This window comes from Pteropus alecto, unplaced genomic scaffold (genome assembly GCF_000325575.1).
Source record: "Pteropus alecto unplaced genomic scaffold, ASM32557v1 scaffold43, whole genome shotgun sequence".
Lineage (NCBI taxonomy): Eukaryota > Metazoa > Chordata > Mammalia > Chiroptera > Pteropodidae > Pteropus > Pteropus alecto.
The window spans coordinates 5,001,190-5,028,247 of NW_006435764.1; the positions used below are offsets into that span (position 1 = coordinate 5,001,190).

At 55.5% G+C, this 27,058-nt stretch overlaps 3 protein-coding genes and 1 non-coding gene across 13 annotated transcripts; 3 read left to right on the forward strand and 1 right to left on the reverse strand.

Moving 5' to 3' along the window:
• Window positions 1-6,138: 6,138 nt before the first annotated feature.
• Window positions 6,139-6,220, reverse strand: TRNAS-GCU. Its single transcript has one exon. It is a non-coding gene; the product is annotated as a tRNA-Ser (tRNA).
• A 436-nt stretch (window positions 6,221-6,656) lies between these two features.
• Window positions 6,657-8,997, forward strand: B4GAT1 (beta-1,4-glucuronyltransferase 1). Its single transcript, XM_006911063.3, has 2 exons — window positions 6,657-7,850; window positions 8,131-8,997. The coding sequence occupies exons 1-2, from the start codon at window positions 6,795-6,797 to the stop codon at window positions 8,320-8,322; spliced, it is 1,248 nt and encodes a 415-aa protein (XP_006911125.1). The 5' UTR covers window positions 6,657-6,794; the 3' UTR covers window positions 8,323-8,997.
• Window positions 8,998-9,234: 237 nt separating this feature from the next.
• BRMS1 (breast cancer metastasis suppressor 1) lies at window positions 9,235-16,564 on the forward strand. Of its 10 annotated transcripts, none has more exons than XM_015588921.2 (10): window positions 9,246-9,410; window positions 11,970-12,147; window positions 12,221-12,311; window positions 12,466-12,593; window positions 12,750-12,829; window positions 12,912-13,008; window positions 13,585-13,677; window positions 15,040-15,104; window positions 15,578-15,728; window positions 16,038-16,559. In XM_015588921.2, exons 1-10 carry the CDS (start codon window positions 9,261-9,263, stop codon window positions 16,043-16,045), a joined length of 1,041 nt encoding a protein of 346 aa, XP_015444407.2. In that variant the 5' UTR covers window positions 9,246-9,260; the 3' UTR covers window positions 16,046-16,559. The 10 variants fall into 10 exon arrangements, with proteins under 10 accessions (XP_024901965.1, XP_024901967.1, XP_024901966.1 ...); XM_025046202.1 differs by having other exon boundaries at window positions 9,249-9,410; window positions 15,066-15,104; window positions 15,578-15,617; XM_025046200.1 differs by having other exon boundaries at window positions 9,251-9,410; window positions 15,578-15,617; window positions 16,038-16,564.
• Window positions 16,565-16,711: 147 nt separating this feature from the next.
• On the forward strand, window positions 16,712-22,276 carry RIN1 (Ras and Rab interactor 1). Its single transcript, XM_006911068.3, has 10 exons — window positions 16,712-17,662; window positions 17,803-17,983; window positions 18,074-18,188; window positions 18,284-18,356; window positions 18,487-18,578; window positions 18,733-19,470; window positions 19,756-20,061; window positions 20,361-20,492; window positions 20,624-20,775; window positions 21,624-22,276. Exons 1-10 carry the CDS (start codon window positions 17,577-17,579, stop codon window positions 22,110-22,112), a joined length of 2,364 nt encoding a protein of 787 aa, XP_006911130.1. The 5' UTR covers window positions 16,712-17,576; the 3' UTR covers window positions 22,113-22,276.
• Window positions 22,277-27,058: the final 4,782 nt, after the last annotated feature.

Genomic DNA, 27,058 nt, shown 5'->3' on the forward strand with positions numbered 1-27,058 from the left:
TCTTTCCCTCAGGGGCTCAGGGCAGGAGGCCTGGGTACTTACTCCACCTTTTTGCTGTTTCTCCCTCTGACCCTGTTCCTGGGTCTGACAACAACCTTCTTCATTTGCACAATGAATTCACTGAGTCTTTCTTTCCAAAGTGCTTTCAGCTCTATCGGCTTTGATGAGCTGGGTGGGGTGGGGAGCCCTGAACCCGTTTGGCAGATGGGATGACCGGGGCCCTGATTGGGGCAGGGATTTGTGTGCATCCCTGTGATGGCCAAGGGACATTGGCCTGCAAGGAGCCCTGTGTCTCGGGCAGACCGCCTAGCTGCGTGGACAGCTGTTGCTCTCCCATTGCATTGGTGCCCTCTGCGGTCCCAGTCCCCTTCTTCTCAGAAATGGAGCCTCAGAGAGGCAGTCAGCCAGTTCTCTGGAGGACGGAGGAAAGGCCTGTTTCACCACACACCTGTGCTACCCTGCCTAGCCCTGAGGGAAGCAAGGGGTTTTTTTTTGCCATTCTAGGCACCAGCCTTTCTGCCCACGGCTATTATATACTGGGAGCTCAGCCAGCACAGGGCCCCCCCAGCTCACAAGCCAGAGGCCGATGTGTATCAGAGGACAGTGAGGCAATATATGACTTTGGCAGCTGAAATAAAGCCACGGGGCAGATCCCAAGCGAGGATTCATTCCTTCAACCGCTATTCACTGTGCCAGGCCCTGGCCAGTCTGATGTCCCTGAAACAAAGGTAACGTCCCTGCTCTCGAGGCCCTGGGAGGCAGAAGGAAACTTTGTGACGGGGCTTGTGACAGTCCAGAAGTGTGTCATGTAAGACTCCGGAAGGGGGTCATTGATTCCACAAGGAAGTCAGGGCTGGCATCCCAGAGGCAGCGTTCCCTCAGCTGGGCCTTGAGAGATGAAAACGAGTTTGCTGGGCTGGAGTGGGGGAGGAGCATCCTAGGCAGAGGTACCGGAGAGTGTGGAAGGCATGGACATGGGATATTCAGGGAACAGTGGAGACTTCTGGCAGGGGGTGGGGCGAGGGAGTCCCTCAGGTATGAGGGAGGGGAAGGGAAGGGATGGGGGTGGAGCAGTGAGTTGGGGACAAAAGGCGAAAGGCCTTTAGTGATGAGGCCTCAACAGGGGATTAGAGAGAGAAGGAGGGATACAAGAAAGGAAAGGTCAGCCGCCTCTGCAGAGGCCATTAACTTAGCAGAGGGAACTTCCATATACACGCAGTAGGAACTTGCTCAAGTTCGCTGTCCTAGACCAAGGTCAAGGCTAGAGTACAGACTGACATATACTAAATGTAGTTGTAGTCCTGGGAGCATTTTGTGCAGACCACAAGGCCTAGCTCTGCCCTTTGAGTGAGACCGGTAGGGGCAGGACCCCAGTACTTTCTGGGTCCCTACTCCTTCTCTACCTTTAGATACTATTGTCTGTTGTACCCAAAAGCTCCCTAGACCTGCCAAACTCACCCTCACAGGCCAGGCTACAGTCCCAGGAAACGCATTGGTACTGGCCCAGGGTTATCTGGTGCAAGCTTGGGCTAAGCAGTGGAGAATGGGCCCAGAAAGAGGACACTCTCCCTCATACGATGTCCTTATGATAGCACAACCTAGAATTCCTCTTCCCATCCTCTTTCCCAGTAGACCCAGCCCAACTTTTCCATCAGATCAGCGTGCAGCTGGCTTTTAATGTTGGAAACAAATACTTGGGCTGATGGGCTGCACTTGCCCATCCCTCTCCTGATGCCTAGTCCCCCAGCTACTGCTGTAGCCCCAACTAACACTGCTCCAGCAACAGGCCCAGGTTTCCTCAGAAGCAGCCAGTTTCCAACAGCAAACACTTGGAGAGGGCTGTATGTGAGGGCACTGAGACAGGCTTGCTGGAGGGACAGAAATACTTGAAGGCCAGTCTTTACCCTCAAGTTGCTCCCCTTTTTATGAGGAAGAGGCCTCCTGGTTTGTAAATTGATTCAAATCTTTAAAAAGATTGTCAGAATGGATTAAAAAATGATTCAACTATATGCTGTCTACAAGAAACTCACTTGAGAGCCAAAAACACAAATAGGTTGAAAGTGAAAGGGTGGGAACAGATATTCATGCAAACAGTAACCAAAGACAGTGGGGTGGATATACTAATATCAGACGAAACGGATTTTAAGTCAAAAGTCATTTAAGAGACAAAGAAGGATGTTAAATATTCATAAAAGGATAACTATCAAGAAGATGTAATCGTTATAAATATATACACTCCAACAACAAAGTCCTAAAAATATGAAACAAAAATGGACAAATTGGAAGGAGAAATAAACACTTCTACAGTAACAGCTGGAAATTTCAACATCCCACTTTGGATAAAGGGTAGAACAACTAGACAGATCAACAAAGAAATAGGACTTGAACACACTACAAACTGACTAAGTCAAACAGCCATACACAGAACACTCTTATCTAAAAACAGAATACACCTCAAGTGCACATGGAACATTCTCCAAGATAGATCATATATTAGGCCACAAAACAACATTGCAATACATTTTAAAAGATTGATATCATACAAAGTATCTTTCGATCACAATGGAATGAAACTAGAAACCACTAACAGAAGAAAAATTGGATACCACAAATATATGGAAATAAAACAACACACTCTTAAACAACTAATGAGTTAAAAAGAAATCAAAAGAGAAATTAGATGGCAGTAACTATATGCCTAGCAACAATTACTTTCAATGTAAATGGATTAAATGCTCCAATCAAAAGATAGGGTGGCTTAGTGGATAAGAAAACAAGACCCTTACTTATGCTGCCGACAAGAGACTCACTTCAGGTCAAAAGACACACGCAGACGGATGGCAGTAACTATATACCTAGCAACAATTACTTTCAATGTAAATGGATTGAATGCTCCAATCAAAAGATAGGGTGGCTTAGTGGATAAGAAAACAAGACCCTTACTTATGCTGCCGACAAGAGACTCACTTCAGGTCAAAAGACACACGCAGACTGAAAGTAAAGGGATGAAAAAAGATGTTTCATGAAAATGGAAACAAACAAACAAAAAGCTGGGGTAGCAATACTTATACCAGAAAAAATGGACTTTAAAACAAAAAAGACAAAGAAAGACCCAGTTATCCCACTTCTGGGTATTTATCTGAAGAAACTCAAAACACTACTTTGAAGCGAAGGGACAATCCATACGTTCATTGCAGCATTATTTCTAGTAGCCAAGATATGGAGGGATCCTGGGTGTCCACCAATGGACAAATGAATAAAGAATATTCCATTCTATACAATGGAATATTACTCCGCCATAAAAAAGGATGAAATCTTGCCACCTGCAAATATATGAATGGACCTAGAGGATATTGTGCTGAGTAGAATAAGTCTGACAGAGAAAAACAAATATCACGTGTGGAATCTAGAGAGCAGGATAAAGAAACAACAGAAACAAGATCATAGATACAGAGCGTTTTGATGGTTGTCAAAACGTTTTGATGGTTGTCAGATTGCGGGGTGGGAAGCTGGGTGGTTTTGATGAAGCTGGGTGAAGGGGGGAGGGGATTAAGAGGTACAAATTGATAGCTACAAAATAGTCATGGGGGTGTAGAGTATAGCATGGGATATACAGTCAGTAGTATTGTAATAACTACGTAGGGTGACAGATGGGTACTGAATTTATCAGGGTGATCACTTCGTAAGTTAGATAAATGTCTAATCACTGTGTTGTACATCTGAAACTAATACAATAATGTATGTCAACTAGAATTGAAAAAATAAAAATATAAAATTTAAAAAAATAAAAAAGAAATTAGAAAATTATTTGAGACAGATGAAAATGAAAATACAACATATTAAATTTTATGGGATTCAGCAAGAACAGTGCTGAGAGGAAATTTATAGCTATAAACACCTACATTAAAAAGGAAGAAGGATTTCCAATCAATAACATAACTTTATACCTTAAGGAACCAAAACAAGAGCAAAGTAAACCCAAAGGTAGCGGAAGGGAGGAGATGATAAAGATTAAAGTGGAGATAAACATATGCAGGATAGAAAAACAATAGAGAAAATCAATGAAACCAAAAGTTGGTTCTTTGAAACAATCAACAAAATTGACATACCTTTGACTAGACTAAGAAAAAAAGAGGGAAGACTTTGAAATTACTAAAATCAGAAATGAAAGAAAAGAATTTAAATTACTAAAATCAGTCTATGGGCATGCCACCCTGAACAAGCCCAATCCTGTCTGATCTCGGAAGCTAAGCAGGGTCGGGCCTAGATGGGAGACCGCCTAGGAAGACCAGGTGCTGTAGGTGTAAAAAATAAAAGATAAGGGATTATAAGATGACAAGGTCCTTGCAATCTGTGAGGTCAACCAAGGGTTGCCTCGGCTAAAAAAAGAAAAAAAAAGGAATTTAAGTAGATGGTCTTCAAGTGATCATTTTCTTTTAACTATTTAAAAAAATTTTGGTGAATTTTGTTTTTATTTTTATAATATATGTACTATTAACTATTATGAACTGGCTTTATTCACAAAAAAGATTAGCTGGGCTTAAATAAATATTAAAAATCACCAACAAAGAAAATTCCAGAACCAGACGACTTAACAGGCTAATTCTACCAATCATTTAAAGAAGAATTAACATCAATTCGTCTTAAACTCTTCCAAATTATACAAGAGGCAGGGACACTTCCTAACTCATTCTATGTAACCAGTATTAATAACCTTGGTGCCAAATCCAGATAAAGACATTACAAAAAAAGAAGCTACAGACCAATATCTCTTATGACTATAGCGGCAAAAATCTTCAACAAAATACTAGCAAACTGAATCCACCAGCATAATAAAAAGATTATACCCCATGTCCAAGTGGGATTTACTCTAGAATGCAAGGTGGTTCAACAACATGCAAATCCATCAATGTAATACACCACATTAATAGAATAAAGGTGGGAAACGACATGGTCAGAAAACACATCTGACAAAATCCAACACCTTTTCAAGATAAAAACACTCAAGAAACAAGGAGTAGGTGGGAACTTCCTTAACCTGATAAAGGGCATTTATGAAAAATCCCCATGCCTAATGTCATGCTCAATGGCGAAAGACTTAAAGCATTTCCTGCTGCCTTTTCATCTACTCAGCTTTGTCCTGGAAGGTCGAGCCAGAGAGATTTGGCAAGAAAGAGAAATAAAAAGGTATCCAAATTGGAAACGAAGAAATGAAACTATCCAGATTCACAGATGATATATTATATACATATACAGAACACACACACACACACACACACACACACCATAAGAGCTAATAAATGAATTCACAATGAAGTCGTGAGATTCAAGGTCAACACACAAAGTTCAGTTGTACTTCTACACATACAGTTCTGAAACCAATTCTGTTGTGTGGGGTTTTTTCTCCTTACCAAACAATACTCTGGTATTAGCTGAGTGCCCTGCAGTGTAACGCAATTCTGACACCAGCTACCTGGAGGTAGCATCCGATTCCTTAAGTTAAGGACTCAGTTCTACAGGACTGTCTCCACTCCAGATGTCAGTCGCTAGTCCTTGTTACCTGTGCTTCTGACCGACTGGCTATTAATCATATTTTAACAGCCCCCTTCTGTATAGTCGGCTGGTGTTAGAATATTCAAGACCTTCTGCGTGTGTGTGTGTGTGTGTGTGTGTGTGTGTGTGTGTGTGTGTGTGTGTGTTGGGGAAGGAGGTGTGTGAATACGAGGTTTCCCCTCTAGGGGAATCAATGGGCTGGATAGAGTAATAATTTAAATGATGAAGCACCACAACCTTTAAGTTCCACTACAGGGAAGGCGGCGCTTCTGGGGGGAAGGGGGGCGTTTCTTTGCTTTATATATTGGCTCCTAATTTGGCATTGGCCAGAATTCCGGTTCTGGTCTTCTAGGTGTCACCGAACCATGGGCCCTCTTTCTGGGTAGAAAGAAAAGAACACTGCTGGACCCTGCACAGGTTCAGATTCCCAGAGTATGAAGAGCCTGACAAGGAAAGATGTGCGTCGTGAACAAAGAGGTATGGGCTGTGTTGAATTGTGCCCCCAATCTGGTAGTCCAACTTGGTGCTTCAGACCCCCGGGGTGGGGATGGGGAAAATTAAGAAACATCTCCCGTGTAAAACGACCGACGAGGATGGGATTCGAACCCACGCGTGCAAAGCACAATGGATTAGCAGTCCATCGCCTTAACCACTCGGCCACCTCGTCCCACACGAGTGCTCATTTTCCACATTCTCTTATCTCTCATCTTCTCCGCACTTTGTGAATCCCCTACTTTCATTTTTTTGGCGCAGATCTAATAGGACTTAAAGGAGAGAAAGACAGAAGAAAGAAAAGGGTTTTTTGTGTTCCTTTCTTCCCGCCGCAGCCAGGAATCCGCACCATCTTTCGCCAAGCTGCAGCGGAGCTCTGCCAAGGTTTCCCGTCCCTGAGTAGGGGGCGAGCGCGCCGGGGTTTCAGGACGCGCTTGGTCCAGGGGGTCGCGCACTGACCGGGAGGGAGTGGACACGTGTCTCTGGGAAGCCCGCGGCGCCGCCACGGGCGGATCCAGCATTTGCAAAGCGCGCCGCGCGGGGGACTAGTGCAGTAGATCCTCCTCGCGCACAGGGGGCGAGCTGGGGCACCCGGAGGCCCCCGCGGGTGGGCGGGGCTGCTCAAGGAGCTCGGCTCGCCTCGGCTCGCTTCGGCTGCGCTCGGCAGGCTGCGGTAAATCCGGGCTTGCGGTGGCTGGCAGAGGCTGCGGCCGGGTGGTCCCTGCTGCGCGCTTCGAGCCCCGAGAGCCATGCAGATGTCCTATGCTATCCGATGCGCTTTCTACCAGCTGCTGCTGGCCGCGCTAATGCTGGTGGCGATGCTGCAGCTACTCTACCTGTCGCTGCTATCCGGGATGCACGGACAGGAGGAGCAAGACCAGTATTTCGAATTCTTTCCTCCGTCTCCGCGGTCCGTGGACCAGGTCAAAGCCCAGCTCCGGACCGCGCTGGCCTCCGGAGGCGTCTTGGACGCCAGCGGCGACTACCGCGTCTATAGGGGCCTACTCAAGACCACTATGGACCCCAATGATGTGATCCTGGCCACCCATGCCAGCGTGGACAACCTGCTGCATCTGTCGGGCCTTTTGGAGCGCTGGGAGGGCCCGCTCTCCGTGTCGGTGTTCGCGGCCACCAAGGAGGAGGCGCAGCTGGCCACGGTGCTGACCTACGCGCTGAGCAGCCACTGCCCCGATATGCGTGCCAGGGTCGCCATGCACCTTGTGTGCCCCTCGCGCTATGAGGCCGCAGTGCCCGACCCCCGAGAGCCGGGGGAATTTGCCCTGCTGCGGTCCTGCCAGGAGGTCTTTGATAAGCTAGCCAGGGTGGCCCAGCCCGGGATCAATTACGCGCTGGGCACCAATGTCTCCTACCCCAATAACCTGCTGAGGAATCTGGCTCGTGAGGGGGCCAACTATGCCCTGGTCATCGATGTGGACATGGTTCCCAGCGAGGGGCTGTGGAGAGGCTTGAGAGAAATGTTGGATCAGAGCAAGCAGTGGGCGGGCACAGCGCTGGTGGTGCCTGCCTTTGAGATCCGCCGAGCCCGCCGCATGCCTGCAAACAAGAATGAGCTGCTGCAACTCTACCAGGTGGGCGAGGTGCGGCCCTTCTATTATGGGCTGTGCACGCCCTGCCAGGCACCCACCAACTATTCCCGCTGGGTCAACCTGCCAGAAGAGACCCTGCTGAGGCCTGCCTACGTGGTACCCTGGCAGGACCCCTGGGAGCCGTTCTACGTTGCCGGAGGCAAGGTGCCCACTTTCGACGAACGATTTCGGCAATACGGCTTCAATCGCATCAGCCAGGTGCTCAGAAGGGAGAGGGCAGGGGAAATGGGGCAGGAGAGGTGGTGGGGTCAGGAAGCTATGAGTGGAAAGGGGACAAGGAAAGGGGACAAGGGATCATAGTTCGGGAGGTGGTTGGATGGAAAGGGGGCAATGAAGCAGGAGGGATCATAGTTCAGGAGGTGATTGGAGGATTCAGTGTGCCTTCAGAGGAGTGGGGATGCTGGAGTCAGCTTCAGGGTTGTCGGTCTAGGCCCTAGGAAAATAATCAAACTTTATTGACCTGTCTCTCCCCCTACAGGCCTGTGAACTGCACGTGGCAGGATTCGATTTCGAGGTGCTGAATGAAGGTTTCTTGGTCCATAAGGGCTTCAAGGAAGCCTTGAAGTTCCATCCCCAAAAAGAGGCAGAAAATCAGCACAATAAGATCCTTTACCGCCAGTTCAAACAGGAGTTGAAGGCCAAGTACCCCGACTCCTCCCGTCATTGCTGAGACCTTCCCTGCCCTAGTCTGAGAAGTCTCAGCCTCCTCTCTCCTTAGGCCGCCCCTCAGGCCTGACGGGGGTAAGAAATGTCACTCCACTTTACAGTGGTAGCTGTGGTGTTGGAACACTGGACTTGAATATGGGGTGCTGGGATCAAGTCCTAGCTTTACCACTAACTAGCTGTGTGGCCTTGAGCAAATCCCGTTCCCTCTCTGAGCTTCAGTTACCCTGTCTGTAAAAAAGGGAGGTGAGAATACCTACCTCACAGAACTGTTGGGAGGCTCAGATAAGATGCTATATGTGAAAACATTCTGTAAGCTTCGTACAAATGTGAAGTATTATTAATATTATTACAGTATTATTATTGTTGTTATTATTGTTATTATTAACAATTTTGAGTGGGCAGGCAGTAGGAGAGCAAAAAGTATGAATGAGGCAAAACTGAGAAGTCTAAGTACTTAACAAAATGGGCTTTTTGGAAAGAAAGTGGATAAAGATGTTGAATTTAGTTTATAGCTTTTGAGCAGAAGCCTAAACTTCCTGGTTCTCCCAGGCCTCCGCCTTCGGGAGCTCTGGAGAGGGAAGGGTCTGCAGGTTTCGTACCCTCTCGAATAGGCTGGGCTGGGTTGGGTTATTTGCCTACCATTGACAATGTGTAAATAAATAAATGAGTGTTCACACTACAGCTGGCTGAATTACTCTCCTGAACTGGGCAGGCAGAGAGATCGCGGGTTCTCCCCTTTCATGCGGGGGAGTGGGGAGGGATGTGACCGCGGACGGAGGAGCACCGGCTGCAAAGCAAGGAAACCACAAGTGTCGTTCGGGCGAACTGACCACCAGTGTGAATTTCGGCTGGTTACTATGGAGACCGCCCCGCGGTATCCCAGCATGCCTCGCCCGCAGCTGTCCAATCGTGAGCTTCCCAGCGGGCGCCTCTTGATGACGCATGCGGAAGCGCCGGACAGGCCCTGCCGCCCAATACAGCCGGACCTGCGGCGCAGCTCTTCCCCAATCCGGGCGGCGGTGGTCAACATCCGCAGCCGCGGGAACCTGTCAGGGAGTCTCGGACGTGAGGCCGGAGGCTTCACTCGCTGCGGTGCGTAACGACACCCATGGCCTGGCTCGACCTCTCCGGCGAATCTGTTGGAGCCCGTCCAACCTCCAGGGCCGAAGCAGAGACTTAACCGGCCGGACGCGTGCGGGGCCGCGGGCTCCAAACCGGTCGCGGAAGAGCTAGTGATTCCCCTGCCCGCGCCAGCGCATGAGGGAACGGAGCGGGGCGGGAGGCTGCGGGCGCGCCGCGGAGGGGCTGGGTGTGCCTTTTCGAGGGCGGTGGGGAAGACTCTGCCTTCCATGGAGGCCTGCCTTGGAAATGCTCACTTTCTGAGAAGATAAATTGCCTGTGCACAGCGCCTCACAATTTTCTTTTCCATCCCTTACCCCTTGTAATGTTTACAACACTCAGTAGCAATGATCATTCTCTTTTTGCACCGGGGTAAGGCGGGAAGGTGGTTATTTAATTGAGCTCATACAGTAGAAGGAGAGCAGCTGAAGTGACTCCCATCTCCTCTCTCCCGCCCTTTCTGGTCCCGATTAAGTTGCATTTTACAATATAAATATATTTAACAGTGAAGAGGAATTGCAAATTTGGGGAACTGTAGGAACTGAATCTTGAGAATGGTAAAGATGGGACTGGTTTGGAGAACCGCAGATCAGGTTGAGATTATTTGTGAAATTATCGAGGCATGTGACTAAACTGTTTTCTAGTCTACTCATTTTACACAACTCGAATTGATGTCTAAGAAGTTTAACAGAATACTTTGGGTTTGCTAAAAACCAAGAAGTAAAAGCCAAACCTGGGGCTACCAAGAAGTAAAAGCCAAATCCTGCCTTGCAAAGGTTTTGTTTAATTTGTATTTGCGAATTCTCCAGTCATCAGGTGACTCTGTGCTGTGCTAGATGCATAGGGTGCACGTGCAGCCCTTCCCTGGTGAGGTTTAGGGACTGGTAGGGGAGATAGACATGAGAATGGGCAAATAGGAAATGTAAGAAAATAAGGCTTCCTGGAGGGAATGGGATCTACTCTCATCTAAAGGACCACAAAGCCATGCCCAGAGAAGTTGGAAGGACATCACGGTGATATAGAACCCCCACTAAGCAAAGCGATTATCTGTTGAGAGTACTATTTAGCCTTTCTCTTAGGTGATCTCTTAGCAGCATTTGGCACTGTCACCTCTTCTTCTGAAATTCTCTCTCCATATGACAGATTTTCTCTCCTCTACCTCTTGCTAATTTCCTTTTCCTTTGCAGGGGTTTCATCATCCGCCCCTTTGGTGACCCTGGGAGGTTCCATCATGGATGTCTTCTCACTACACATTCTGCCTTGCTGGTTGCACCCTCTCCCAGGGCCTGAAGAACTTGCTATATGCCATTGACCAGATCTCTGCAGCCCAGATTTTTCTCTGAGGCTTAGACCCATGTGGCCCCAACCCTGCCCCTTTCATTTTGGGGTCTTTGCACATGCTACTCAGAATGTTCCCTCCCTCCACCTGCTCAGCTCATCTGTCTGGCCCATTCTCCTCTGCAAGCTCTCATGCTACAGCAACTCCAGGTCCCAGTTAAACACCGCTCCCATTCACTGCCCACTCTCGGCTCATCTCACACCACACTGATGGTCTGCTTCTTTGTCTTTTTCTCCCAGGAAATTGTAAACAACTTGAGGTCGGAGATGGTCTGTCACAGTCATGCCCAGCACTTACCATAGTGTCTGATGGTACCTAGCATACATTGGTTTCATTAAGTATTAGACGAGCGAATAAAAGGGATGCTTAAGTGTTAAGTGTTGCTGAGAAGTCAACCACGATAAATAAGTGCTGAAAAATATTGGCATTAGGGACAAGGCGGTTGTCGGTTACCTCTACAGCACTGGTTTCACCTGAAAGTGATGGTACGGAAATCAGAACAGTGGGAGATGAAAGCAGGAAGAGCACGTGTACACAGACCTTGAAAAGTGTAACTGTGAGGTGGAAACGGGGAGCAGTTAAGTGGACTAGGGTGAGGGTTTGTGATTCTGTGTTTCCTAAATGGAAAATACCTGAGCGTGTCTAAAGTTTCGTGGGAAGGATCTGTCAGGAGGGAGAGTTGAAGATATGGAAGAGGGAGGGGGGCACTGCTGACATGAGGTCCCAGGGGAAGGAGGAGGAAATGGGACTGGACCCCGAGCACAGTGAGAAGACACGAGGTTATAGCGTGCTCTCAGGAAGGTAAATGGACGGCATCATACGCAGAAGGAGCAGCATGAACCAGTGAAGGAGCTGGACCAGTAGTTCAAGTCTAGTCTGTGCAGGGCCTTGAAAGCCCCAGTCAGAAGTTCAGGCCCAGTCCCATAGGCCTGGAGAAGCCCACCCTTGGCCTTTCCCATCTTATGGATCATCACTTTGGCCAGCATTCCCAGGACTGGGATTACCAACAGTGTCCAAGGGTACGGGCGTTTCCATGGCTTCTGGGAGATGTACAGGCAGGGCCATTTGCATCCTCCCCACTCAGTGTGTGCTCAGGGTGTCGTGAGTCCAGTCACTTCCTCAGCCGCCCCAGGCTGCTGCTGTCAGGCTTGGTTCAACTCCCCAAGTGACCACTTTCCTGCTCGGAGCTATAGGTGGTGGTGAGTGAGGCCTCCTTTCGTTCCAGAGCCCAGATGCCGATCCAGCCTCCAAACAAAGACACAGAAGAGATGGAAGCAGAGGGTGATTCAGCCACCGAGATGAATGGGGAGGAAGAAGAGAGTGAGGAGGAACGGAGCGGCAGCCAGACGGAGTCAGAGGAGGAGAGCTCAGGTGAGCCGCGCACGCACGTGCACCCCAGTGCCCTCCCAGGCCTCGGCCGGCCCTGACTGGCCTCTTGTCCCAGAGATGGACGATGAGGACTACGAGCGGCGCCGCAGCGAGTGCGTCAATGAGATGCTGGACCTGGAGAAGCAGTTCTCGGAGCTAAAGGAGAAGTGAGCGTCGGGCACCCGGGGCTGGGTCTGCGGGCACCGGCAGTGAGGAGGCCGTGGGCCTGGGGCTGGGCAGGGGCGGCTGAGGCCGAGTGGGCGTGTCGTGGACCAGGCGCCCACGTGTGTGTTTGACGGATGAGCACATTTCGCCTCCCAGGTTGTTCAGGGAACGACTGAGTCAGCTGCGGGTGCGGCTGGAAGAAGTGGGGGCTGAGAGGGCACCCGAATACACAGAGCCCCTGGGGGGGCTGCAGCGGAGCCTCAAGATTCGCATTCAGGTGGCAGGTCTGTGGGCCCCAGTCCCCCCTCCCTGTTCCCCTACCAACCCATGGCTCTCTGTCCCCCTCTCTCATCCCTGCCTTGCCCATGCCCCTGCCCCCCTTTCTGGACACTGGGGTCCCTGGCCAAGCTGGACCTCCCATTCCCCTCCCTCCCTCTCAGGGATCTACAAGGGCTTCTGTCTGGACGTGATCAGGAATAAGTACGAATGTGAGCTGCAGGGAGCCAAACAGCACCTGGAGGTGACTGTGGCGGGCGCCTGGGGGAGGAGGGCTGCAGTGGCCTGCCCAGGCCTCCTAGCTGAGCTGCTCCCACTTCTTCCAGAGTGAGAAGCTGCTGCTCTATGACACCCTGCAGGGGGAGCTGCAGGAGCGGATCCAGAGGCTGGAGGAGGACCGCCAGAGCCTGGACATTAGCTCAGGTGAGGCATGGGCCGGCCGAGCACCCCGGCCCTGGGTCTGGCTCTGTCACCTCCCAGCCCCTGCCTGGACCTTAGCTTCCCTGCCTGCACAGGGGGCTAGCGAGAGGGATGGCTGTGGAGACAGAATGAAATCAGGCATGGCAAGAAGGGACTAGCCGGGGCCTGGCACAGTGGGGGCTCAGGAAGCGTGGGTGTCCCTGCCCTCCTGTGCACCTGCTCTCTTTCCAGAAGAGATGTCATTCTGACACTCCCGCACATACAGTAGCCACAGTCCCCTCCATGTTCATAGTGCCTGCCATCACATGGGGCCTCGGGAGGCAGGAATTGTCACCATCCCACCATCCCCTAAACAAATGAAGAAATCGGCTCACAGAGGTGTAGTGACCTCTTTCCCGGGTGGCACAGCTGCACAGTTGGGACCTAAACTCAGCTGCCAGCCCCAAACCCAAGGTTCTCCCTGCTGTCTGGGGAGGTAGTCGACGGGAAAGGGCTGGCCTGGCTCCTGTGAAGCCACAGGCTACAAGGGCGGGGTGTCCTGGGAGTGCCGGCACCTCAATCCTGGCTCTGGGGGCACAGAGTGGTGGGATGACAAACTGCACGCCAGAGGCAGCTCAAAGACCTGGGACTCCCTGCCGCCGAGCAAGAGGAAGAAGGCCCCCCTCGTTTCTGGTATCCTTCCACCCTCAGGGCCTGAGCCGGGCAGGACGGCGAGGTCGGCTCCAGACCTGGGGAAGGAGGTGGAGGGGCGTGGAAGACGGAGTCACATAGACACATTTATGGTCATTTGGCCTCATATGGCTATGACTGGGCAAATCTAGCTGTCAGATTTTTTTTTCGACAGCTGTGCGACCATGGAAAAATAGAAACATCCATTCAGTGGGTCCCTGTAACTTCCTGAGTGAAGTCTCCTCCGAGGCCCTCTGACTTTCCCACAGTGTCCGGGGCATGTCCCAGACCTTCCCACCCCTGTGCCTTTGCTCGCTTTCCACCCTCCTCTCGGAGCGCCTTCTGCCTGTCTGGGCCTGCTTGGTGCTCGTCTCGGGCACTGCCTCCCCTGTGAAGCCTCTCCTGGTCTTTCCCGCCGTGGCTGTGGCTTCTCTCAACTCTGCAGCCCTGTGGTCTGAACTAGGGTACTGCATCCCACTTGGGAGTGGCTGCCTCTGCCTCCACCTTAGGCATGAGCCTCTTCAGCTCATCCCTCTGGCCTAGCCCAGCACAGAACTGAACTGAATTCTCACTCTGCAACCCCCCATGTTCCTGCAGTAACCAGAACTCATGGCATTGGCATCCTGGTGATGGAAATCAGGTTCAGGGAGGGAGGGAGGAATCCGGACCACGTGGACTTGAGGGGTGAATGGGAGGGGAGGGCATGGGAGGGGAGGGCATGTACATCATGTACAGGCCACAGGATGGCAGAGGGGTTGGTCCCCAGAGGGGCACGTGAGACCAAAAGGTTTTCAGGATGGAAGAGATGAGTCTGTGTGGATTGGGGAAGGAGCCAGAAGAGAGACAAGAGGACAGAGAATTAGAAGGAGCAGAGTCCCTGAGTGGTTGGGGTGGGCCTTGGCCCACTGACCTTGAGACTGAGACATCAGGTACAGGGCACAGGATGGCAGAGGGGTTGGTCCCCAGAGGGGCACGTGAGACCAAAAGGTTTTCAGGATGGAAGAGATGAGTCTGTGTGGATTGGGGAAGGAGCCAGAAGAGAGACAAGAGGACAGAGAATTAGAAGGAGCAGAGTCCCTGAGTGGGTGGGGTGGGCCTTGGCCCACTGACCTTGAGACTGGAGAGAGGAGTCAACGCAGGGGTGAGGCTCGGCGCCCCCTGCCCCTGTCAGGGAAACAGGCCATAGCCACACATACCTCCCAGAGAACCTGGGGACCAAGAGGTGGGAGATGGAGCCCGAGCTCGAACCCACGTCTTCAGTTCCCTTCCCCCCGTCCATGGCACCACCTCCCAAGAGTGTTAGAGCTCCCGGGCCGTCACCTGCCCCCTCCACTGGGCTTCCTGCTTCCTTGACGCATGTTGCAGGCCCTTACATCGTATACATGCTGCAGGAGATCGACATCCTAGAGGACTGGACCGCTATCAAAAAGGTGGGTCTGGTGCTGCCTGCTGTCCCCACAGTCTCAGGGTAGGGGCTGGCAGTGCAGGTCCCGCCCCAGGCAGCAGCTTCGGTCTCTGCAGGCTGCACGTGGGAGCTTTCTGAGGACCTGGCAGCGCTCTGCCGTGCCCCTGCCTTCAGCCCAGGCTCCCTGGCATCGCTGCCCGCGCACAGCCTCCTTTTGCCCACGGCTGCCCTGGAGGAGGGAACTTCTAGTCTTTCTGCTCCTTTCTTGCTCTAGGGCAGGCGTCGAGAGGCTGGGAGAAAGGGAGGGGAAGTGACTGGGCTGGCCGGGCCTCCGACAGGAGGCCACATCTGGGCTTCGTCTAGAAAGTGTCTCATGCTGCCCACCCCTCTTGGCACAGCACTAGCCCAGCGGCCCTCGCCCCAGGGAGGCTGACATGGAAGGGGGCTTGCCAAGTGGGAGGCGGGCTCTCAGGGGGCTTTTTCTTCTCTCCTACCCAGGCTAGGGCAGCTGTGTCCCCACAGAAGAGAAAATCTGATGGTAAGAACCACGGGTTCTTCCACCTCCCATCACCCCCCCAGCCCGGCCTGCAGGAAAGGAGCCCGGAGAGAGGTGGCAGCCATGTCGGATCAGCGGCCCGAGAGAGACTGGGTGGGGAGAGCCCTGTGGGAGTTTGGGGAGCAGGAGCCAGAGTCGGGGTAGGGAAGCTCTAAGTTGATGGTTGATGGGTCTAGGGACAACTACCTGCCAGGATTGGTAAGGGAGGGCTGGAATACTAAGCCCCAGCAGCTGGGGGGCCCTAGTGGACCCAGAATGCTGGTGGATTCACTGATGAGGGCTACGGAGCTGTCCTGGGCCAGACCAAGTCCACTCCTCAGTCCCCCGTGTGAAGTGGCTGCCCACTTCTTGTTTGGGCTCCCTCTCACCTGCAGTGACTTTCCCTTTCCCACATACCCCCAGGACCGTGACCCTGCCCCTCGGAGCAACTGGCACCAAGCCCAGGATTTGCATTTTCCTGCTGCAAAAAGGCAGACTGACAAGCCCCTCAGGGTCTGCCCAGCCGGCTCTCCCGTGCTGCTGCTGGGCGCCGCCCTCCAGCCATCACTGGCCTGGACGCCTCCTCTGCTCCTCCTTGGGGCCTGTACAGCTGTGGCCCGGAGCTGCCCTCGCCAGGCCAGAGTCCATCCCAAACTAGCCCCCTACCTTCCCCTCCCCAAGGTCAACCTCCTCAGTCCCCTCCCTGACAAGACACCGCTTGTCTTAAGCCAGAGCACATCCTTCCCGTCGACCTTCCCAGTCACTGAGCCAGTGAGTTGGGCCCTGCTTCATGGGAATTCTGAGCCAGAAAGTATATTTTGGAGGCCTGGCTGGCTGGCCGGCTGTTGCCAGCGGTGAGAAGCCAGGCTTCCCAGATCTTCTCAAGGCCGTCCTTGGTGCCTGACTCCCAGATTTTGGGGACTGGAATTAAAACCTTTCTTGGGACCCTGGCGTGACCGCATGTGTCTGATTTACCTTGCAAGGGAATCGGGGCTCCTGTGGGGAGTGTCTGAGACAAGCAGTCTTTTCTGGGGTCCCTGGTACCTCTTATTACCCAGCAGGAGCTTACCCACCCTGACTTGCGGTATAGGCTGGAGAAGCGGGGGCCTCTTCTACCATCACCACCCCTAGAGGTGGGGGGCTGGGCCCTGGACTACCTGCTACTGGCGAACAAAGTCAGAAGCAACATGTGGCACAGGCAAAACACGTGGCCTCAGATGGGGAAGGGGGCTGGGTGCTCAGTGCTTGGAGACTGGGTCATGTCTGCACCTGCCCCAGTTGCTTGGCAGATTGGCAAGGCAGGCTGACAGGGCCTGTGTGCGTGGGAGGCAGCCAGCAGCAGTGCCATGTGCTGACACCTCACAGCCAGACTCCCCCCCTGTTTAGTGCTGAGTGTTAGAACCACCCCCAGAACCTCAGTTAAGCAAAGGGGTTAGTTTCCATGGAGACACAACATCCTTTCTCCATGGCAACCTGAAATCCCAAAATCCAAGTTAAGCTCGGGAATGAGTCATCTGCAACCAGTAGGGGGCACTCTCTCAAGGCTGACCCCAAGGCCTGGACAGGTGAGCAACTGATTCTAGACTCAAAGGTGCCCTGAGGGTGAGGCTTGGACCTGTGGGAGGAGGCGGGCCCTGTTTAACCCTTTCCCTCCCACCTGTGTGGTTCGGGGCCGCTGGCAAGGCTGCGGGAAGCTCCCTGTGGAGGTGGCAGCCCCACAGCTGGGGTCCTTGGGGTGCCACTTGCATGAGGAGGATCCCTGCCCCCACCCCAAGGCTGGGCCTAGAACAGAGGAAGCGGGTACTGCCCAGGCTGAGTGGACACACAAGAGTTAACTGGCGGGGTGTGACAGGGCGCACCGCCCTCAGGAAGTGTTACTCACCGCCGGGAATGTGAGTGCTCTTGCCTTGGGGGCTGGATCGTCTTCCCGAGTCCTGGGAGAAACCAAAGGAGCTCCCCGCCATGGAAACCCCTGGGGAGCCAGGAGCGGGCCCTCTCGGAGCCTCCACTCCATCCAACTTCGCACCTGGGCACCTGCAGAGAGAAAAGTTGGTGAAGTTGGAAGGGCAGCCCCACGGGGCGGGGAGGGACGGCCGAGCAGGGTCTGTCCTAGGGCAGAGGAGGGAGTAGGGGTTGGGCAAGGGTCCCAGCCCCTGGCTCCCTGCTCAGGTCTGGTGCCTGTCCCCAGGCCAGCTCAGGACCCGCTGTACGACGTGCCCGATGCCGGCGGGGGGCAGACAGGTGGGCCCCAGCAGCCGGGGCGCGCCGTGAGCCTGCGGGAGCGCCTGCTGCTCACGCGGCCTGTGTGGCTGCAGCTGCGGGCCAACGCCGCGGCTGCACTGCACGTGCTGAGGACCGAGCCCCCGGGGGTGAGTCTTGGCCCGAGCCCCTGGGACTGGCCCTCAGTGGGTGAGAGGGAGAGGGGCTGGACCTGGGCCTCCCACCCTGTCCGTTCGCAGACATTCCTGGTGCGGAAATCTAACACTCGCCAGTGCCAAGCTCTGTGCGTGCGGCTCCCCCAGGCCAGCGGCCCCTCCTTCGTCTCCAGCCACTACATCCAGGAAAGCCCTGGGGGTGAGAGAGCCTGGCCTGGAGGGAAGGGGCTGGAAGCCGTCAGGTCGGGGCCCAGAGAGATTCCCCAGAGAACGAGCTCACTTCCCCTCTCTCAGGCGTCTCCTTGGAGGGATCTGAGCTCGTCTTCCCGGACCTGGTCCAGCTCATCTGCGCCTACTGCCACACCCGGTGAGCCTGCCCAGAGGCGCCTGCTGTCTGGTGGGACACCCTGCCCCACCCCCATCCCTGCAGCCACTCTCAGCCCCGAAGCCGCGAGCATCCCTCACCCCTAACTTTCTGGCCCTCTCTCTGGCCTCAGGGACATCCTCCTCCTCCAGCTTCAGCTCCCCAGAGCCATCCGCCAGGCAGCCACCCATAAGGAGCTAGAAGCCATCTCCCATCTGGGCATCGGTAAGGGCTCCCCTGCCACCCACGGCACAAAAGGACAAGCTGAGGCCAAGGGGGAAAGGGCAGGCCCTTGTGCACACAGTCAGCCTGCGCCTTGCCCTTGGTTGGCCATCCTCCCTGAATCCCCCTGAGGCCCCAGTTGGTTTCTCTTCTCTAGAGTTCTGGAGCTCCTCCCTCAACACCAAGGCTCTGCCCGGCCCGTCTGAAGGCCCGCTGCTGCCCCGGCTGAAGCCCCGGTCCCCACAAGAACTGGACCAGGGCACCGGAGCCGCCCTGTGCTTCTTCAACCCCCTGTTCCCAGGGGATCTGGGCCCCACCAAGCGGGAGAAATTCAAGAGGAGTTTCAAAGTGCGCGTGTCCACAGAGACCTCCAGCCCCCTGTCTCCACCCGCCGGGCCTCCTCCCCCTGTGCCCGTGCTGCCAGGGGCAACCCCCAACCAGACAGAAAGGTCGGCCCCACGCCAGCTGCTGCGGAGGGAGAGCTCAGTGGGGTACCGTGTGCCAGGGGGCTCCAGTCCCAGCCTCCCGCCCCTGCCCTCCCTCCAGGAGGTGGACTGCGGCTCCCCCAGCAGCTCGGAGGAGGAGGGGACGCAGGGGCCCCAGGGGAGTCCCGCGACCTCACCCCGCCTGGGCCACAAGCGGCCTTTGCTTCGGTCCATGAGCGCTGCCTTCTGCTCCCTGCTGGCACCCGAGCGACAGGTGGGCCGGGCAGCCGCAGCGCTGATGCAGGACCGCCACTCGGCAGTGGGCCAGCTCGTGCAGGATCTCCTGACCCAGGTGCGAGCCGGCCCCGAACCCCAGGAGCTGCAGGGTGTCCGTGAGGCACTGAACCGGGCCCGGGCCATGCTGAGTGCAGAGCTGGGCCCTGAGAAGCTGCTGCCGCCTGACAGACTGGGTGAGACTCCAGCACAGGCCTCTGCTGGTTCAGCCCTGTCTCCTAGTCCCGGCTCGTACCCCCTCCTCCCTCCTCCTCTCTCTGGTCCTGTCCACAGTGCCAGACAGTCTCTCTGGTCACACCACCCTTCAAGTGAACCCCATCCCCCACCCAACCCCCGCCTCTTGCCTCACCAAGTTTCCTCCTCCTTTTCATCCCTCTCCTTCCCTGACTGTGCCCCTTCTCCTTGGGACTCTGCCCCGACTCCTCCTTGGTTCCCCTGACCTGCCTGCTTCTGCTCTGCAGAACGTGTCCTGGAGAAGTCGCTGCATCACTCGGTGCTCAAGCCCCTCCGGCCCATCCTGGTGGCCCGCCTGCGACGCCGGCTTTCTGCTGATGGCTCCCTGGGACGCCTGGCCGAAGGCCTCCGCCTGGCCCGAGCCCAAGGTCCTGGAGCCTTCGGATCCCACCTGATCCTGCCCTCCCCGGTAGAGATGGAGCAGGTGCGCCAGAAGTTGCTGCAGCTGCTCCACAGCTACTCACCCAGCGCCCAGGTCAAGCGACTGCTGCAGGCCTGCAAGCTGCTCTACACAGCTCTGAGGAGCCACTTGGGTACGCCCCGTCCCGCCACCCGCCAGTGGCTCCCCGCCAGCAGAGGCAGGCCTCCTGGGCAGAGATTCCAGGAAAGGCCCAGCAGGGGAAGAGATGGATCCCACCCTCCCATCTCACAGATGGTGAAACTGAGGCCCAGATTGTAGAGCCTCCTCTCCCCAGCCCCTGCTCGTGGTTGTAATAGGGACCACCTTACCCAAGGCCTGGCAGGTGGAGGGAGGGTCACTGTCTAAGACAAGGAGTGGACTCTGACCTGGGGCTCCAGAGGAGCCTGAAACTTCCTTTTCTACCCCCCGCAGGGGAGGGTGCGGGCGCCGACGAGTTCCTCCCGCTGCTGAGCCTGGTCCTGGCCCAGTGCGACCTTCCTGAGCTGCTGCTGGAGGCCGAGTACATGTCAGAGCTGCTGGAGCCCACCCTGCTCACTGGAGAGGGTGAGTGACCCCACATACATGCCACCTCCCTGCCTGGATGGGGCCCGCATGGCCCCGAGTAAGCAGGGGAGGGGAGAGGGAGCAGGTCACCCACCCCCAGCCTGAGCTGCATCCTTCCCCTTGTGTCCCAGGTGGCTACTACCTCACCAGCCTCTCTGCCAGCCTGGCCCTGCTAAGCGGCCTGGGCCAGGCCCGCACCCTGCCCCTGAGCCCGTCCCAGGAGCTACAGCGCTCCCTCAGCCTCTGGGAGCAGCGTCGCCTGCCCGCCACCCACAGCTTCCAGGTAACGGGGCCTCCGCGCCATCCCCCAAATCGAGATCCAGCAGGGGAAAGGCCGGTCCTGCAATAGGAACAGTGCCCCGGGCAGAACAAACAGCAAAGCCAGCCCTTCTACAGCGAGTGCGTTCCACATGCCGGCCACGTGCTCAGTGCTCTAGAGCTTTAGCCCTGAAGAGGGCCATCGTCACCCCCATTTTACAGATGAGGAAACTGAGACATGGCATCGAGAGGGAAAGGGACACAGGAGGCAGTCTCAAGCCTTAAATCCTGGCTTCCAGCCCCCCGCTGGGGGTCTGCCCTCCCCTGGACTCAGGGGCTTCCAGCCCATGCTCCCCTCACCCTCCCAGACACCATCTTCTCTCCATCGAGTCAGGGGAGCCTCCTAGCCTCGATCGAGAGCCCAGACTTTGTAGTCAGACCCCGGGTTTAAATCCTGGCTCTGCTACTTTGTGGTCGTAGGAGCCTGGGTACGTGAGGTAACCTCTTCGTGCCTCAATTTTCTTATCGATAAAATGGGATGATAGTACCTCCCTCGGGGGCTGATGAGAGGATTAATGGAGGACCAGCGTTTAGGGCACGGAGTTAGCTCTAAGCAGGCTTGTCAGGCCACAGAGCCCTGCGAGGCCATCCTTGCAGCCTGCGGTGTGACCCCCCAGCCCAGGCACATCTCTCCCTTCCTCAAGGACCCCTTGGAGCTCGCCCTGTCCAAAAAGCTTTTCCCAGTTGGTCCTACCACTGGATTTATACCACCCGCCCTTGTCTTAGCAGAGCCCAAATGGGGACCTACAGCTTTGCAGGCAGATATGTAGCAGGCAGGGTCGAGTCCTTGTTTTTGCTTCTCCTCCTGCACAGCACCTCCTCCGAGTAGCCTATCAGGACCCCAGCAGTGGCTGCACCTCCAAGACCCTGGCCGTGCCCCCAGGGGCCTCAGTTGCCACCCTGAACCAGCTCTGTGCCACCAAGTTCCGAGTGACCCAGCCGGAAGCTTTCGGCCTCTTCCTATACAAGGAGCAGGGCTACCACCGCCTGCCCCCTGGGGCTCTGGCCCACAGGCTTCCCACAACCGGATACCTCGTCTACCGCCGCCAGGCAGAGCGGTCCGAGACACAGGGGGCCTCACTTGAGGCTGCAGCAGAGGACAGCAGCAGGGGGCCAGAGGCAGGGGGCAGGGAGGAGGAGAAAGGGGGCCAGGGAAATGGGGACACCGAGGTCAAAGCCAGTCCCGGGGACAGCAGAGGAGAGTCGGAGACAACTGCCGAGTGGGACGAGGGCCAGGCCAGGGGGGGCCCTGCTCAGCCAGGGGTGCCAGAGGCTGAGGGAAGCCGGGCAGCCGAGGAGTAGCTGGAAGTGGCCGGAAGGATCATTTGGGGCTGAAAACTCTGAACCTGCTGAGAAGGCCTTTTAGAGCCATTGCCCCACTGACCAAGGCCACAGCCCCCTTAGGCTTCCCTGTCCCTGGCTATTCTTGTGTCTGCTACCACCGCCGTCTGATGCTTACTACCACCGCCGCCCTCCCACCCCCACCAGCCCCACACTTGCTGGGGGAGTACCTGGACTGGCTGCATCTGGGGCAGTAAAGTTCGGGGTTTGGGAGACCCTAGACCAGGGGCCTAAGGCTCTTTGCCTCTCATCCTCCCCCAGCTGGAGGCCAGTCGGCCTGTAGTGAGTGGTGAGCACATCCAACCTCTGGCAGTGGGGGAGGGGCACAGCCCCTGGGAGGGCCACTGCCCAGACAGCCCCCTCCAGGCTGGGGGCTTCAAGGCCCTGAAAGGCTCCACCCACTCCTGGGTGTCTGGAGCATTCAGGGCAGCAGCACCTCAGCACCCAGTACTGCTCCAGACCGCCTGGAGGACTAGCACCTCCAAACCTCAGTTTCCTCATCTGTAAGTGGGGTGCACTGCCACGCTGTCTTCTCCCAGAAGTTTTCCAGGGGCCAAAATGGATGGTTTTGCTGCAACGCAGGGTTCAGACTAGTGGAAAGGGGAGGGGAGAAGGGGGTGTTAGCATTGCCCCCCACCCTCCAAGGGTTGTTCTCTGCACTTGCCGAAGGGAGTGTCCTCCAGTCAGCCCAGGGGACATCCTGAAGATCAAGCCCAGCCAGAGGAGCACCCGAGTTCCAGTCTTTCCCCAAGATGAGAAGTCCTCCCAGGGGAACTGGACAGGGAGACAGGCTTCCAAAACAGAAACCATTTCTTCTGCTCTTAGCTCTTCCGGACCTCCTGAGTGTTTTACGTGGAGGCCACGCTTATTACCCACTGAGGTTCAAGAAAGTGACTCCTACGATATCACACAGCATGCCATTATGGGTTGCCCCACCCTAACCAGGCCATCAAGTTCCAGCTAGGTGCTCTCATCTAAGCCACCAACAAACTAATCCTCAGGGCCCAGCAGAGCAGACCGCAAATCCGAGCAAAGAAAGTGTCAGCAATGACCACTAGGGGGCGTGCGTGGTCCAGGAAGCCGTGGAGTGGGTGACGCCGATGGGCGAGGGAATCCAGGGCCTCAGCAGCATAGGTGGTCGTGGGCTTTGCAGTCTTGCAGCCACCCGGCAACCTCAGGACACAGCAGGGGCCCAGGCTGCCGGTCCTGAGCTCCCTTGGAGTCAGGGGTCTGGGCAGCGGCAGCCTGGCAGGGATTATTCTGGGAAAGAACTGTCCGCGGTGGAAGGAGGACCTCAGCTAGTCTCTGACGAGGTCCCTCAGGCGCTGCACACTAAGGGACATCAGCCCGCATGTCAGACAGGCTTCACAGATGCAAGGTGGAAGTCCTGGATGTTGGCATTTCAGACAAACCAAAAGCCCTGTGCAGGGCTTCCAAATTTCTCCCTAGGCCACCGGCGGCGCTTCCCTCCCTATTCCCCCCGCCCCAGCTTCTCGCTGGCACAAAGTCTCCCCTTCGCTCTTTTGTATGCCCTCCCTCCCTATCCCACGGCCTTGCTCGGTGCTGGGCACTCTGCAGGCACTCAATAAATGCTGTCCACTGACTGGAGTTTGATAACTAAGAGTGAAGGGCAGTGAGGTGGGAAGCTGGGAGGTTAGGGGAGGGCCGGGTTCTGGGAACCAAATACAGGATGTTTTAAGTTCTTTCTCAGAGGAAGGACCTGGAATGGTTGCAGGGGGTGCTCCGACAACCCCAGGGCCGGATGTGGAACAGGTCTCAGGGAAAGAAGGATTGGCGGAGGCTTCTGGGCTGGGGGCCTCTGCAGGCCCCTCTCACCCCCTCCCCATGCTGAGTCCTAATTCCTGGCTCTGGGAATTTAATGTCCGTAGCAGTGGCTCAGCAGAGCACCGCCGAGCCCTGCCTGCTGCCTGAGTCTTTTGGTTTATCTTCTCGAGAGATTCTGATTGGTCAGGGGTCCAGGCCAGGTAAGTTGGCATGACCAAGGGTCATGATACAGGAATTGGGGCTCCAGGCAGGACAGGCAATGATAGACCAGTCTAAGGCTGGTCTTATTATCCCCATTTTACAGGAGAGGAAACTGAGTCTTGCTCAGGGAAAGTGGCTCGTTACACAGGGCGAAGGGCTCGGATCCCAGGTTCTGTGGAGCTTCTGGTCTGCAGTCCTCCAAAACAAAAGGACTAGTTCTTCATCCACTCAGTAATAATCTATCAATTGTTCTTCTGGACCAAGCACCAAGCAAACACAGCCCTGGCCACAGGGAAATAGATGTGGTCTGGGCAGTAGCTGAGAGCCTACTGTGCTGGGACTCTGTGCTGTTCCCTCCCCCATCTCAGCCTCTCACCTTTGGCCTCTGGAAGAGGAAGTCAAGGCTCTGCGAGGCGCCAGGCTTGTCCAGCATCCCCTGCTGCAGGACAGCGCTGGAACCCGGACAGTCGGATCCGTTGAGGAGCACCAAGTCATTTCCTCGCTTGGAAATGCCGCACTTATCACCTCCAGAATCACCATAGTTCCCTATGTGAGTTTGTTTATTGTCTGTCTTCACCACGAGACGGCCAGAGCCAAGTTGGCCTTGTTCCCCGCTAAATCTCGGGGGCCTAGAACAATGCCTGGCCCGGAATTGGCACTTAGTAAAATACATGTGGAATGATTGATTCGGGAAGACTCACCCTGAACAGTTCCTCGGAGTTCCTGAGGCGCAGGCGGTGCATTCTCCATCGCTGCCGCCAGGGGGCGAGCATGTCCGTTCCCAGTCACACCCCAGGTTGCCTCCCACCTGAGGCCACTCAGAGACCCAGGGCACTCAGAAGACCAGAGACAGGCCTGGTGCCAGGAAGGAAGAAGCCCTGCAGGGAGGCCCAGGAATCGTCCTGCCAACAGGGATCCTGAGGACAGAGGTCAGGAAAGGACTGAAGAAGAGGTCACCTACTGCCCAGGGCTTTGCCGGCCAGGCAGGCCCCAGAGTCAGGGCCTGTGGCCGGCCTGAGAGGGGACCCTGTGGTGGGTGGGCAGAAAGGCAGTCATTGAGACCGGCAACTACACCCTGACCCACCTTCAACACAGAGCCGTTAACACCCTGCCACGGCTTTGTGGCTGCTGTTCACACGCAGACACACCCCGACTCATTTGCAGAGTGTGTGACATTCGCCTGCCACAGTCATGAACAGCAACACCTGGGCACCCCCAGCCTTAACAGGAACACGGAATGTTAGGAACAATTTGACACTGTTAACCATTCCTGCCCTGCAGCACGGGACACAGTGACACACACAGACCCCTCCTCCGATCCACACCCTGACAGACATCCTGAGAGCTGCAAACTCAGAGATAATCCCGCAACACCCTCCCTCTCAGGTTCAGAATGTGACTCCCCGACATACACGCACAAGGGGACAGGCCGACAGAGGCTACACAGGTCACCTACCCGAGCAGGGCTGCTGCTGACACTCCCGAGTCCCCCACTCAGACAAGGCACACAGGCTTCTTCCTTCCAACTCTGCACAGGAAATGCAGACACACACATACACACACACTCAGAGACACACTCAGAGATACACACAGACACGGACACACACACAGAAAACAACACACATATACTTTGTGTACTTTTGATCATGCACAAGACATCCAAGCCCTTCTGTCTAATCTCACTCCCAGCCCTGGCCTATCTCTGCCACCACTCAGCCCCCCTGCCCCATGGTGGACCCTAGTGGGGGTTATGAGCTGCTGAAAAGACCCCAATAGGGGGGTGTGGTGACCCCACTGGCCAGGCAGGAGGCAGAAGCCGGCAGCGCTGGGTGGGGAGGCCTGAGCTCATCAGATTCCAGCCTGAGTGATTCACGGGAAGCGCCTGGGGACGATCTGGGGGTGGGGATGGGGGCACTGGCCCAGGGACTGGGGCTTTGGGGGTCTGGGTGGGCTTCAGACCAGACGGTCTTGGGTCCAGAGCAAGTCTCTAGTCTGGGAGGGGGGGCATCTTGGGGGGTGGCTCAGCCTGAAGGGGTGTCTGCTGGGCCTGGCTCCTGGGAGGGGCTTAGGACACAGAACAGAGCCCCAGGATGAGACAATCGGCCCCTCCCACCCAGAGCCTGGGCCCCTGACCCCACTTCTTCCTAGTCACAGCAGCTGGGTGTCTTTAGCAGAGGTTAGGCCAAGGGTGGGGGTAGGGGTTAGGCCAAGGGCGGGGGCAGGGGTGGGGTGACCTTCATGGTCATCTTGGCCCCTCAGGCCCTCAGGCAGGCAGCCCGAGTAGAACCCAGAGGCCCTGAGGTTCTGGACCTCCTCCCCTGTCAGGCTGACAGATCCTAGACCCCCTCTGCCCTGCCAGGCGAGGCTCCCGCCAGAAAGCCGAGAATTCAGGGCTGTCCCAGCATCAGGAATGTTTTCCCACAGAGACAGAGCCCTCTGTTCCTGCCACCAGGCTGATGCTCAGAGGACCTAGCTTCTCCTGCAGGGTGACAGGAAGAAAGGATGGGGCTGGGGGCAGAACAGGGGCACAGGAAGTGCCTTTCTTGGAACTCAGCACCAAAATAGCCTGTTCGAGCTCTACTCTAGGTCTCAGTGTCCCTAGGAGGAGGTATGTGTCACCAAGGAGACCTTCCCCAGGGAGGGGCTTGAGCTGACCTTAGTCTGGCTTTTGCCCGTCACCCTCCCACCCCCACCAGCCCCCACCAGCCCTGCCTCAGGCTCTGCTGCACTTTGAAGTCCTAACGTAAATATCATGTCTGCTCCGGTTCCCCTTCCCGGCCAGTCACAGCCCCCAGACCTGGCTCCCACCCCAGCCACCCTGGGGGTGCATGCCGGAGGAGAGGAGGGAGGCCTGGACCACCCAGGGAAGGTATGGAGCCAGAGACCCTGGAGCAGGATCAAGGAGACAGAGTGGGAAAGAA

Bases quoted from the DNA above. Each gene is read 5' to 3' on its own strand.
- B4GAT1 (XM_006911063.3), top strand. From the start codon at position 6,795: ATGCAGATGTCCTATGCTATCCGATGCGCTTTCTACCAGCTGCTGCTG. The intron at 7,851-8,130 runs GTGCTCAGAAGG...CTCCCCCTACAG, and splicing joins GCTTCAATCGCATCAGCCAG to GCCTGTGAACTGCACGTGGC.
- BRMS1 (XM_025046197.1), top strand. From the start codon at position 9,261: ATGCGGAAGCGCCGGACAGGCCCTGCCGCCCAATACAGCCGGACCTGC. The intron at 12,312-12,465 runs GTGAGCGTCGGG...TTCGCCTCCCAG, and splicing joins TTCTCGGAGCTAAAGGAGAA to GTTGTTCAGGGAACGACTGA. The intron at 15,105-15,577 runs GTGGGTCTGGTG...TCTCCTACCCAG, and splicing joins ACTGGACCGCTATCAAAAAG to GCTAGGGCAGCTGTGTCCCC.
- RIN1 (XM_006911068.3), top strand. From the start codon at position 17,577: ATGGAAACCCCTGGGGAGCCAGGAGCGGGCCCTCTCGGAGCCTCCACT. The intron at 18,579-18,732 runs GTAAGGGCTCCC...TCTCTTCTCTAG, and splicing joins CATCTCCCATCTGGGCATCG to AGTTCTGGAGCTCCTCCCTC. The intron at 19,471-19,755 runs GTGAGACTCCAG...TCTGCTCTGCAG, and splicing joins GCTGCCGCCTGACAGACTGG to AACGTGTCCTGGAGAAGTCG.